This window comes from Strix uralensis, chromosome 22 (genome assembly GCF_047716275.1).
Source record: "Strix uralensis isolate ZFMK-TIS-50842 chromosome 22, bStrUra1, whole genome shotgun sequence".
NCBI lineage: Eukaryota > Metazoa > Chordata > Aves > Strigiformes > Strigidae > Strix > Strix uralensis.
This window is the reverse complement of record NC_133993.1, coordinates 7,462,206-7,475,987: the sequence shown is the minus strand read 5'-3', so window position 1 is coordinate 7,475,987 and position 13,782 is coordinate 7,462,206. Positions and strand designations below refer to the sequence as shown.

General features: G+C 49.2%; 1 protein-coding gene across 2 annotated transcripts in view; it reads left to right on the top strand.

Moving 5' to 3' along the window:
- Positions 1 to 6,576: 6,576 nt before the first annotated feature.
- LOC141953502 (acid-sensing ion channel 2-like) overlaps positions 6,577 to 13,782 on the top strand; it is a 53,335-nt gene continuing 46,129 nt past the window's right edge. For both annotated transcript variants that reach the window (XM_074892120.1, XM_074892119.1), the window contains exon 1: positions 6,577 to 7,345. In XM_074892120.1, the coding sequence (XP_074748221.1) occupies positions 6,782 to 7,345 (564 nt within the window). In that variant the 5' untranslated portion in view covers positions 6,577 to 6,781. The remainder of the gene's footprint in view (positions 7,346 to 13,782) is intronic.

The window sequence follows — 13,782 nt, the reverse complement described above, 5'->3', positions numbered from 1 at the left end:
TCCCTTCCCTCCTTCCCTTCCCTTCCTTCCCTTCCCTTCCCTTCCCTTCCCTTCCTTCCCTTCCCTTCCCTTCCCTTCCCTTCCTTCCCTTCCCTTCCCTTCCCTTCCCTTCCCTTCCCTTCCCTTCCCTTCCCTTCCCTTCCCTTCCCTTCCCTTCCCTTCCTTCCCTTCCCTTCCCTTCCCTTCCTTCCCTTCCCTTCCCTTCCCTTCCCTTCCCTTCCCTTCCCTTCCCTTCCCTTCCCTTCCCCTTCCCTTCTCTTCTCTTCTCTTCTCTTCTCTTCTCTTCTCTTCTCTTCTCTTCTCTTCTCTTCTCTTCTCTTCTCTTCTCTTCTCTTCTCTTCTCTTCTCTTCTCTTCTCTTCTCTTCTCTTCTCTTCTCTTCTCTTCTCTTCTCTTCTCTTCTCTTCTCTTCTCTTCTCTTCTCTTCTCTTCTCTTCTCTTCTCTTCTCTTCTCTTCTCTTCTCTTCTCACAGGAGCATGTCCATGGCGTAAATCCCTCTTTTCTTGACCTGCTCATTGTGCCCAAGAGGTTTTGAGTTTCCTGTGGCTAGTATTTCCCTAAGAAAATGCTCCATCAGCATGGGGGATATCCCGATGGGACATGTCCTCATCAGTACACCCCAAACGTGACACTGTTCCCATGTGTCTCTGCTGCCTCTGCAGTCGTTGGTCAACCCAACCTGGGGAGCCCAGAGGGGAACTCAGCTCATCCTGAAGCAGACTCTTGCCACCAGGTCTTTATCCCTTGCTTGTGAGAGCTAAAAGAAATATCTTGTACCATGCTGAGGTCAAATAGAAATGGCACAGAGAGGTCCCCCCTGGGGAGCACCGAGGACCGTCTGTCCCATCTCACCTCCCCGTTTTGCGCCTTTGGCAGCAGGATAGCAATTATCTTTTAGATTGTTTTTTTTTCTTGTTTTCTCAGTTCAGGCACTTGAGGAAGGACAATCAGGGTTGCCATAGCAATGAAAGGATGACTTCTTAATTTGTGGGATTCTTTCTCTTAATTGTTCCAAGAATTGTAATCCCATGAAAACTGCCTTATTTGGAGATTTCAGTTGGGAGCTACTGAAGGAGAAGTTAAAAAGAAAGGTTGATGAAGACGTTTTTGGGCAAAAGAATGAAAAAATATATATTTCGGTGATTTTCCTGGCCTGTTTCATGTGCTGACAAGAACAAATGCCTGGTGTTATCCAGAAACAAGGGCCTGGATTGGGTCCTAAACTTGAATTATTCATGAGTAATTCAAAGTGCTTTCATAGACGTTCTCAGGAACAAGAGTTATCAGGCAGAACTAATGCATGTAAGTCAAAATAAAATCGTGTAAAACTTAAGAGAGAACAAGTGTGATTTCAAGGGCTATTTAAATGGGGAGGTGCCAAAGGAAAATGTCGTTCTTCCATTGCATTTTTCATCCCCAAATCTCTAAGACTAAGACACAGGACAGAAGCATCATTTAATTTTGCATAGAATGAAAAAACACTGTGTCTTGCTCGGGGTCATGCAGCAAAGCAATGGCACACGGGGACAGAGCCGGAGGCCACTGCAATCCCTCCAGCTCGCTTTGCACGCCGAGCAGGTGCCATGCGAGTCACAGCTAATGCGAACATCTTCGAACCCCGGCTGATAAACACAGCCCCGCAGAGACGGCTGATAAATCTAACTTATTGCAGAGAAGCTGGGAATGTCAGAGCGAGCAGGACAGGCTCCGACTGCTGAAAAACACTACTGCAAATCCAATATTCCCTTTCTGTAATAAAATCTGCAGATGTAACTCGGTCTGCAGACTCTGGGCTGATTTGGGCTGAGAGTAATCTCTATGCCCCAGGGAAGCCTCTCCCCCCATTACAATCCAAATTTGGAGGCTGGAGGCTTGGCTCTGCCACCACTGAGCTATTAATGTGCTATAACATTTCTGCAGGCAGAGGAGGAGGAGGAAGGCATCCTGGAGCATCCTTTCTGCTACTGGGGGATGCCAGGCACGGCTGGTGGAGAGATCTTCCCCCCAAAATAGTTCTTCCAGTGGAAAATGTTGATTCAACTCTTTGTCAATTTGATGTTTTTATCAGCACCTTTCTTTGGGGGCAGAGGTATCAAAATGGAGCATTTCATTGTCTTCCAACACCTTCCTTCAGGAGGTGATTCCTAATATGCAGCTATTCGAATATTTTTGGTTTTCTTTCAAGGACACTTTTTTCCTCTTTAATTGTTTTCATTGCTTTCATTTTATACCCCATTATAAATCCAAGCATAATATTAAATACATTGAAATCCAATCAAAATTTCAATTTTCTATATATATTAAAAAGCCATTTAACGGAGCCAAAGCTACTTTGGAAGGGATCGGATTTAATTTCAGGGGAAACATCAGCATTCAGCATTATGTTCCCATTTGGAAAGGCAGACTCATTTAAGTAGCTGAGCTCTCTCTGCTCAGTGGAGCTCTGGATCCCCAACAGTTTGAAGATACTGGCAATAAGCAGTTAGGTGACAAGAGGGTCCAAAAATGGTCAGGGAAAGGCTGAGAAATGGTGGGGCACTTGATGGACCATGGTCATCTTAAGCAAAGTCCTTTTTCCAGGTGTCATCATCATGGGCCAAGTGCTCCCCGCCTTCCTCTCCAAGTGCCTTCAGTTCTGCAAAGCCTACGGAGATGCAGCAAAATCAGTGTCCTGTGGAACAAAACACAGGGGGACACCAGTGGGGACATTTACCTGGTGCTCAATGCAACGACACAAATGATGTGCAGCTGGGCCGGGGAAGACGAACCACTCTCCCAGTCTGCAGCCATCATTGCTTTTTCTTTTCTTCTTTTTTCTTTTCCTGGTCAAGCCCAGAGGGAAAGATAAAAACAACAAATTGGCAGAAAATGGAGCAAATTCCAGTGCTAAGGAGAGCGCTCTGGCCCAGGGCAGTGGGGGCCGTGTGCTAAACCATACAAGGGGCCAAAGAATCCCCTTTTATTTCTAAAACAACCCATTGCTCTGACTCTAAGGCCACTCCTGACTATCCCAGTGCAAACCCTTCGCCTGGGACATGCTTCTGGGAGGGCTCGGGTGGGGCTGTGGAAGCAGAGGGGTTCACACAGGTTGGGGGGACCCCTCTCCATCTCTTCTCCCTCCCCGAATTAATCCGTTTCCCACGTGTTTCGGGGCTGGGATCCCTCACCCGGAGCGGTGCAGAGTGGCTTTGGGACACAAGAGGGCAGACACAGGCTGTGCAAACGGGAGAGGCTCCGGCTCGGCTCCCACTGGCCCTCAGCCACTGGCCCTGCCGCCCCCCGCCCCCGTTCCATCCCTGTAAGAGGGGGGGAAAGGGGCTTTCCTGGGGGACATATCTTCTGGGCTTGCCTGGCTCCTCTGCCCTTGTTTCTGAAGGAGATTTGAAGCAGCAAATCTGTGGGGGATATTCAGGGGCTGAAGTTGGGCTACGAGCTCCCAAAGCAGCTAATTCACCCCCCAGGGATGCAGTGCCCTGCCCTGGGTGACCCCAAGGACGGGGAGTGCAGGTCTCCTTAGCTGGGCTCTGCCATCTCGGGGGCTTTTATTGCTCTGCCCAGGCTGCTTTGTCCTTACCAGGCACATCCACCTGCAGAGAGGCCGTTTACGTGGATGGTGAGAGGTGCCAACACCCCTTACCATCCGTTACAACCCGCCTCCCCCATCCTCACTGGTGTCACCCCATAGTGCAGCCCCAGGCATGACCAGAGCTCCTGTCCTCTGCTCCTGGGACACCCCGGTCGATGCCAGCTCCTGGGCACAACCTGAGCCACAGGCACTTGCTGGAGAGCATTTGTCCCCTTAGTTTGTCCCCAACCCCATGAGCAGTGGAGCAGAGCCTGGCAAGGTGCCGCCAGTGCCAGGCAGCACTGCTGGGCACGGCGTTTTTTTCTCCAGACTGCAGCCAAAGCACTCTACATAGTTAAATAATAAAAGGCAGCAGATGGTATATGGTATGAATTACCGAAAACAGGATTGTAAAGGCAGTGCGTGTGGTGAACAAATGAAAGCATTAACGCACCAGGCCAAATAACGCAGATGGGGGAAGAGGAGGGAGATTTGCAGATGGGTCGGTGATGGGTGGGAAAGGGAGCCCATTCCTGCCAGAAAATTTTAGGGGAGAATGGTCTTGCCTCTGCCCTGGGGAGATGGTGAGCGTGAGGGTAGACAGGCAGTCAGGTCTGGAGCCCAGGAACAAGGGTGCTGTGGCCACTGTCCTCAGTTGCTTTAATTCTGGTTTGGTCTGCTCAGTGCTGTCTTTTCACCCCTCCTGGAAAGGGCATGCCAACATGCAGGAGGTTTGTAAGACTCCACCTTGGCTGAATTTCTGCTTAATAAAGAAGGGACACAGCTCTGTTTAGCCCCAAGTGGGCTTGCATTGAGAGCCTGGCTTTCAGTCATGAGCAGAGACTCAGGAGGGACCATTTTTTGCATTCCAGGGCTGATGTGGAGTTGTACAGAGAGGAAAGCAGCCTCACATGGCAGTGCCTGCTCCCTCTCCACCCACCTCAGCTGTCCATGAAGACTAGCCGTGGTCTTGGTACAATCCTGAAGCCTTCTGGCTATGGAAGAAGAGTTGAGCTTTAGGGCAGCAACCTGATACACTGAAAGACCTACTGGTAAATTCAACACATGGCTGTACTGCAAGCTTTCTGGGTGACTGCTCTTGAGTCCCTTGGCCTCTCTCTGCCTCAGTTTCCCTAGTGTAAAATGGAGAGAATAGTGTTGAGCTGCACATAGTGGTGCTGGGATGAGTGGCTCAGCCTGAGAGCTGCTCCCACAGGATGCTCTAGGTTGGAGGATGCCACAGCTGGGCCAAATGTGCCTTTGGAAGTAGCACAAGCTGAAACTATCTTAGCTCTGGGTAAAAATCATCAGGGGATGGACAGGGTGGCTCATGGCTAGGGGATAAGGGACTCAGGGGTCCGTCAGTGGAGTTGAAGCACGTGAAGAGCTGAAGGGGCCAAACGGTGCAAAGGCTCTTTCAGGGTCTGCTCTCATGATAACAGCACTTGGGGTTTTAAAGACAAAAAACAGGCTCAAAGTCCTGGATAATCTTTGGGTTTGTCCTTGAGGTAACTTCACGGGTGGCTAAGAGTAGTTGGACATCGCACTGCAGACTGTGACAGGCTCTGTCCGTGCTTTGACCCTTTGCTTCCACCTTATTCAAGCTGGGAAGTCACCTCCTGGGTGCTGTTATGGTCCCTGGGACCCTCACCTACCGTAGTACAGAGACACAAACTATGTTTTTCTTCTGGATCTGAACAAAAGCAGGCAAAAATACTGCTATGCACTGAGACAATACAGCGGGGAGTTACCCCAGATCCTGCTCAGACTCCAGCACCTTTCATCGCCGGGCTGAACTCTGCTCATTCCCACCTCCTGCAGCGTGCAATAAGGATGTGCTCATGTATGGAGGCATCGTTACAGGATTTTGCAGTACCTCTTGGGTAGAAAACCTTTCCCAGTTTGTCTCCCCGCCCCCCTCCTGCTTCCAAACCTCCCGGCTGAATGCACATCTGGGAGCATCTTCCCCAAAGACATCCATCACAGCTGCCTTTCAGCAGCAAATAAAACATCTGGAGACCCTGCTGGCTGAAAGTCTTCCGAGTCCTCGGTGGGTTGAGCCTGGGGGCTATAGGAGCTGTTCGGCACAGCCCTCCCCGGGCCTCACCATGGCACGGCCGCTTACAGACTCACCCCCCAGGCAGGAGCCGGGGGTCTCCAGCTGCAGCCCCCTCTCCCTGCCCTCCCCTGGGCTCTCGCCCTGCTGCGGGCTTGGGATCGATACGTGACTCACGGCTCCCAGCGCTTCGCCCTGTTGAGAGTCCTGAAGGGAAGGGAAGCTCTGAGACAGGGGTAGAAGAGATGAGAGATGCTGCAGTCCCTCTCCTCCCGCTGCCTCTCCCCACCGAGTCTTGCCCTGTCTGATTTTTTGCTCTGAGCTGCTGTGTGACAGAAGAGGCTCCATGCTCTTGCTTTCTCCCCTGCTCGGTCTGCGTGTACGTGTGTGCATAGAGCTGAGCAGCAAATTTCCCCCCCTTTTCTTTTTTTTTTAGCCTTTCCCTTTCCCTCCCCCTTTTCTTCTCGTACTTCTCCTGCTGAATTAGCTGCCCACCTTTCTCTGAGAGAAGCCCTTGGAAATAACACTGGCAGCACAGGGTGGGTTTTTGGGGTGGTATTTCTTGGAGCCCTGCCCAAAATGGAGGGGTGGGGAGGAAGAGAGATGCCTGAACCCAGCAGCTCGCATCCCCGGAGCACAGGGAGCGTTGCCCGATCGGTCTGAAAGCCCCGCTGCTCCGCAAGGCATCAGCTCTGTGAAGCAGCATCCTTGGGCTTTACGCACTAGTTAACAGGCTGCGATCTGCCTCGACTTGTTTTAAGCTCGCTCTCTTGCTTAATCTCATCTCCGTTCAGCGCGTGTGTGTGTGCATGTGTGTGTGTGTAGGGGGAGGACTTTATTTCCATTGGCTCAGCTTTCGCTGCCCACCCACATCTCTTCCACATCACCTTGGTGTCTCCCTAAATAAAACCAGCCCTTCTTATCGCACCGAGGAAATCAAGAGCGAGAGTTTGAATGGATTTTATATAAATATTTACCCCTACGAAGCTACTGCTGAGCTTGTGGGATAAACTCGCAGCAGCTGGCCTGAGAGTCTTCTTTTCTCCCCGGCCTCTAAAAGGGTTTAATTACTTTCGAGAGGGGAGGGGAGAGATCTGGATCCCAGTTCCAGCTACAGACTGACCCAAAAAGCAGTGCCAGGATTTAACTAACGATCCCTCATGGATCTGAAGGACAGCACCAGCGAGGGCAGCATGGGCAGCCTGCAGCCTTCCAGCATCCAGATTTTTGCCAACACCTCCACGCTCCATGGGATCCGTCACGTCTTCGTCTACGGGCCAGTGACCATCCGGCGCCTGCTCTGGACCTTGGCCTTTGTGGGCTCGCTGGGTCTCCTCCTGGTTGAGAGTTCAGACCGGGTGGCTTTCTACTTCTCCTACCAGCACGTGACCAAAGTGGACGAGGTCGTGGCAAACAGCCTGGTCTTCCCTGCTGTCACCATCTGTAACCTCAACGAGTTTCGCTTTTCCCGGCTCACCACCAACGACCTGTACCACGCTGGGGAGCTCCTGGCTCTGCTTGACGTCAACCTGCAGATCCCCAACCCTCACCTGGCTGACCCGGCTGTCTTGGCCATCCTCCAAGAAAAGACCAACTTTAAGCAGTATAAACCAAAAGTTTTCAACATGCAGGAGTTCCTGGCACGGGTTGGCCACGACCTGAAGGATATGATGCTGTACTGCAAATTCAAAGGCCAAGAGTGCAACCATGAGGACTTCAAAACTGTGAGTATGAGCAGACACTCTGCTTTTCTCTTCTCTGGGTGTGTGGACGGTGGTGGTGTTCCAGGACCAGGACAGCATTGGAGGTCACTGGCCAACCTGTGTGGGCACGGTGTGATAAAAGAATGGTGTCTGCTGGGATCTGCCATGGCAGAAGAGGAGGAAGCAGCCTGTTGAGTTGAAGTTTGTTTGCTGGATGGAGTCCTAACAGGGGGTTATGCAGGGCCAGCCCTGCAAAGAGCTTGCAGCAGGTCCAGCCTCCAGCCTGCATAAGGCCCACGGCTCCCAGGTGGCTGCTTGGTGTCAGACCAGGGTGGCAGATGGGTCCTGCTGAGCATCAGAGGGGTCTTGGGAATCTCTTGCTATGGCCAGTGAATGTTAGCCAGCTGAAGAAAGTAGAGAGGGCTGGAAAGAGGCCAGCAAGAAAGGCAGGCGTTCGGGGATGGTCTGAGTGATGTCCATTAGCCAGTTGTATTTCCCCGGGTGTTTGTAGAATTGCTGAAATCGTGGAAGGGAAAATTTTTCTGCTTGTTCCTGGTGGTCATGGCTCATAAATCCTAGTTTGCTGCGTAGTGTGGGCAGCAGCTGGGTACCTTCCTAGTGCTGTGTTAGAGAGAAGGGGGGGGAAAAGAGGAGAATAGGAAAAGAAATGAGGTTCAGCTCTGATCCCAGTCTGCTTTGAGGCTGGTGGGGAGGTGGAGCGAGCTGGGTAGCCTGAGGATGCTGAAGGAAGGAGATGCTGCTCAGTTTACAGTTTCTGGATGACACCCTGATGGCAGTGCAGGCTGGCCTGGGTAGTTTGGCTGGCAAAAAGTGTCAGCTTAAAATAAAAATATAAAGTAGGTTACCTCGAAGAAGTGATGCCCCCGTGTGCTGCTGGGCCAGGTGAGGGTGCTGGGTTGGGCAAGGGGCTGCAGAGGCGTCTGTCGCCCAGGCTGGTGGTTTGAGTCATTCCCTGGCAGAGATGTGGGTGTGCGGGCTGGGGCCTGGGCTAGGTTGTACTTTGCTCTCAGGCCATGCTGGCCAGTCCCTTTGCACCAATTGAGCTGGCTGGGGGGTCGTGAATCCTGGAGCCAGTAACGCTACAGCTTTCAGATGGTTTCTCTGGGAGTGATGCTGCTTGTTCTACTCATGACTATATGTCCTGCAGATAGGCAGGTGTCATAACAGGTTTTGTGATAGTCTGGTTTGTCAGCAGGATCTTTGTCTATTTTTAGGAGAAGCAAATATTTTCTGTCTCTGCTGCTTTTGAATCGCCCAGCAAATGAATCCAACTGATTCATGTTACAAAGTCATTGCCATCAACTGGACTGTGCTCTCTTTAAACGTCTGAGCAGGAACATATAATTTTATGTGTCTGTTATTGCCTGTGTATAACTCTGATGCCTTGCCCATTTCAAACTAGATATCCAGGCAAACTGCTCCTTTGCTTCCGCTCCTTGGGCAGATCTGAGCAGCAATTGGGTCATGCAAGTTGTAGAAAGGTATCAAGAAAGTCACTAGAAGAGCTTGCTAAAGAAGAGCCACGTGTGACTAAGTCTGGAGAATGGGAAAGAAAAGGAGAAACAGATGCAAAAGTCTAGGGGACATAAGAGCTGGGGAGTGAGGACAGATCCCAACAGGATGGAGAGACTTCCCCTAACTGTAGCGAGGGTGTGGAGAGAGGAAGGTATTCTGCCCATGGGCTTCCCAATAATGCAATAAACACCAGTCCACAGCAAAAGCCTTAAAGCCAGCAAGCAAACAGCACATTCAAAATATCTGCAGGACTTAAAAAAGCAGGTCCTGTTCTCAGACAAGACAGGAGCTCTTGGCAGCTTTCCTGGGACATGGTGGACTGTCACCTCCCTGGTCATCTAGTTTTTTGAGGTAGCTGCTTCTGAAACAATGATTTTTTATTTTCCCCATGGGGGATACAGTAGTTTCCAGAAAGACCAAGCATTTCCTGTCTGCCAAATAAATCCTTGCTCTGCTAAAACAGGTTAGGGCCATCTAAAAACACATAGGATATTATGGACTGACAGTGCTTGTCCTTGTCAAAGTACTGTAGAGATTCAGAAACAGGGCAGTGAACTGCTTCAGTCCATTCTGCTAAACAGCTCCTACATGATCCAGGAGACAACATCTTCCCAGCATTGTCTGCTGTGCCTTTCTAACAGAGACAGGTGTTTCAGTCTCAGTGACTCCAGGTAATCCCTCAGGTTATGGAAATCCGGGGAGCAGCACTCAAAAGGGACACAACCACCCTGTTTTCCTTCAGGACTTCACCTCCAGAGATAAAAGGCAGCAAAAAGTGTCTGCTTGAAAGCTGAGTAGTTCTTTCCACGGGGAGCATGCTGTAACGGTCTTTGAATTGCCTCTGGGCTGAATCAGAACCTCATGTCCTGGATGAATTTTGTATTTAATCACCAACGACCTGTTGCAACTGCATATGGGCTCTGTGACAGCCCATCCATTCTGCTGCGTTACCAGTTGGAAAAAGAGGAGAGGCATCATCACTGAAGCCTGATTCCTTTCCTGTTGGGAAACAGAGGGTGTAAATCCCAGAGCAATTTTGTAATACGTCATCATGGTGAAGAACTCTGGCTCTTTTTCTGTACTCCCCAAATTAATGCATCTGGGAGGAGAAAAGGCAGGAGTTTTGCAGTAGGAGGCTGCATCAAAGCAGTTCACTCTGCAATAAGGTATTGCCAAAGAAGTTAGTGCAGTATTGCCAGCGGGTCAGCCATCCCTTTTGATGCATGATGTGTTGTGTGCAGTGTGTCCCCTGAAGAAAGCGCACGTTGCTTTTGCCACATGGGAAAGCAGGAGTTGGCATGGCAGTGTCTTGACACTTTGAAAACCTGACTTTACCCTCCTTCCTCCTCCACTTCCCTCTTTCAATTCTGTGTCGCTGCTTTATTAACAGGATTTGAGCTGTGCTTTCCTCACACTCTGTTCCTTCTCCCCAGGATAATGTCTAATGCCTCTCAGACAACATTTCCCTGTATTGTGGTCTGCTCGGAGGAGTGAGTCCCCTAAGCTTTTCTGCAGAGATACATCCAGAGGGAACAGCAAGGTCTTAGTATATGTGCTGATTCCTGATCTGGCATCGCAATGCACTGAGCAGCAGATAAGATAATGCAGACCTCTGCTGTAGGCAAAGCAATGAAGAATAGAAAATTGGCACAACACGCTTTAGCAAACCCATTCCCTTAGAGTATTTGGAGGAGGGAAACCTGATAACAGCAGCAGCTGAGGAAATCCCCTCCTTTTTTTCTGCATTGCTCCTCCCAGGAGGTCTCGGTTGAAAATGACCTCACATATGGCATTTTTCTGGAGGAGCTGTGTTCATGGTGCTCGACATGACATTAAGGTCTTCCCAAACTGCTGCTGCAGAGCGTGGTAAAGCTGTGGCTCATCAGCCCCAGACACACCGCTGTGATTTTCTGGGTAGCTCTGTGGGTGTGCTGGAGCAAAGCCTCTTTCCTGGGCCTGTTGGTGTGGCTCGTGGTCCTTTGCTGTTCTAGCATGGGGTGAACTGGACAACGGCAGGGGAGCCTTGCAGGAGTTTTTTGTGTGTTGTGCAGCAAACCTATGGGGCAACGGGGGAGAAAAGGCTGTGAAAACCCTTTCAGCCCATGGGACAAATTGCAGAATGACTGATGGGATGACCTGGGAGTAGACACCGAGAGTATGAGCAGCAGGGGGAACGGCCTATCTCAGTCTCACCTTGATGAAAAAATTAGCCCCAGCAGCCAAGCCCTGCCAGACATATTCAGACAATGGCAGCGGGTGTGTGTTGTGGTGTGTGAGCATGTTTTTCAGTCAGGTCATTTGCTAAATGGAATGTGTAGTGTGTGCTTCCTCACACATCCAATTCATTTCAGAGGTAACACAATAACTTAGCTTGTGCCTGCTATGCCTTCATTGCTGGATGTCTATTTATTTTCAGTGGCCATGACAATTGAAGGATATAACTAATTTATTTTCAATACACATTCTTACTGACAGGCGGTGTCCACATAATGGAGAGTATCTCACGTGAATATTTCTATTTTGAGACACAAGTTTCTGTCAATCTATCTGTCTTTCTCCATGCATATTTTTTCTCCCATTTGTTCTAGTGTGCCCATGAGGCCAGTATTTAGTAAATAGCTTTTGCTTTTTAGACTAATTAGTCCATTCTTATCTCCTATTATACAACTCCCACTTTCCTCAAGAAAAAAGAGTATCAGGATGTGGCTGCTTGTTTTGGAAAAACATTACTTTTTTCTATTTAACAATTTTTCTGGAAAATCCTGACTTTTTCCAAAGTTTGCTTCAGAATCTGAGATGCCATAATGAGATCTGCAATTCTGTGATACCTTTTACACAAATAGATAGTTCCTCCACTAGGAGACCAAATCTCTGTGCAGCCTTCCCAGTCTGCATTATAACATTTTGAGTTTGTATGTGCTGTTGAGTCTCAGTGCATGGGCGTAGGCACAGGAGGGAGTGCAGGGTTATCATGTCGCTGTTGGTGGTGTCTCAGTTGGGGGTCTAAAATGGGGTGGATTGTTGCTGGGTCATGTATCTGGCTGACATGCAAACCATGCCCTTGAGAAATGCAGACCCTCATTCTACCTAATGTTTGCCTGGACTAAGTTTCTCTGTCTCTTAAGAATTTAGCTGTCAAATGAGTGTGGTAGTGTGTCCCCATGGTGCTGATGGGGTTTGTATTTCCTTTATTTATTACAAAATGGTAGGGTAACGCTTTAAAATTCACCAGAAAGTTTCATGGGAAGATGCCAGTCGGAATGAACATCTGTTCATGAAAAGTGCTTCCTGGGTCTTGGAACAGTTACTGGAGTTAAAATCTAATGAAGAGAAGGCTGTAGAACCTCAGTGGGGGTCCTTTCAAGGCAAATCCAATTTTGAGTCCTTTAATACTGAAAATATTCACACTGGGTGAAACAATTCCCATAGGACAGAAACTTCAGAAGTGTGGCTGTCGGTCATTTACTTGGGACATCAGTGCTCCACATCTGAGACACTGGCCTGACTCAAGACATGAGCAGCACTGTGATAAAATTTTCCTTCTTTTAAAAGGTCTGTGTTTTGTTCTGGTTCAAGCTGTTTCTTGACCAGGCACACTCCCCTCCCTCGCTAGGGGTTTGAGAAGGGAAATAATCTAAAGATCTGAGATATCTCAGAAATGAGCACAGCCAAAGTATCAGATACAGCTGGAGATCAGCGGGTATTGAGTGCAAAGGGAGATGAGGCACAGGGAGGGCCCTGGAGGAGGAAAGACAAAGCACTTCTGTGCATAAGAGCCAGCTGTGGGCTCAGCCTTTCTTTACCCAGGGCCTCAGCTTACACCGTGCACCCGGCTGCTTCATTTGAAGGCAAGCAAGAACCACTCTCATCATGGTTATTCATCAGGAGGCCAAGCAGGAGCTCCTCTGTCCCCTAATCCATACCACACCTGCTGAGGGATTTGCACTCAAAACAGCATCTGGAGCTGAAGCAAAATGCAAATGCTGTCCTTGAGATGAGGAAGAAATGCTGAGCAAGAAGGATGTCATTAGAGTTGCAAAGACAGAGGAGATGTTTGAGGGCTGCAAGGCTTTATCAGAATTTTCTTGGGAATTGCATGAGGCTTTCCTTTGCATTGGAAATACCTCTGAGTCCAGCTTCTCACACCTCAGGTCTCCTACCCGTGAATGTCTCAGAGACACTGAGAACTAAAGTGCTAGAAAGCTGTGGAGAGGCAAGGTTGTAAACAACAGAGAACAAGGATGATAAATGTCTTTCAGTCACCATGTCCTGGTGTTTCCTTAGCCCGTGGCTCTCTGCATCAAACACATTTCATCTCACAGGGTGTCTCTGACAACCGGTCTTGGACAGAGGTCTCCTGGGTACAGCTTGCTGTCTGCAGTGAATGAAGGGTGAAACCATAGGAAGCATTCAAATCTACTCGTGCTCTTTCTACATGAACCAGACTTAAATCTAGTCATGCCCAAAACTGTATGTGAAGGCCAGGTAAGACAAGGGACATATAAAAAAACCAGCATGGTTTCCATCTGGAGAGGTAAATTGGAACAGCATAGCTTGTCCTGACCTTCCATACACCTCATGCAAGTGCCCCTTCTTGACAAATAATAAATAACCTCCCAGATGTTCCCTCTTGCAGAATCTTTGTGCTTATCTGACTAAGTGCAGTGATGCCCTGTGAAAAACCATGATATGACTGCTGTAAACCACTCTGTGGGTTTAATCTAAACACTCCTTGCAAGGTCCTGACCACTACGGTTCAATGTCCATGATACCCATGGAAGGAAATGGGCAAAAATCGAATCCAGCAGTCATAAAGTGAAACAGGAGATATTCTCACTTGATTAAAAGAGAAAACAAGTCTGACTTCAGTGATGGCCCGAGTGGCCTCTTGAGGTCCCCTCCAACCTGAATTATTTTATGAT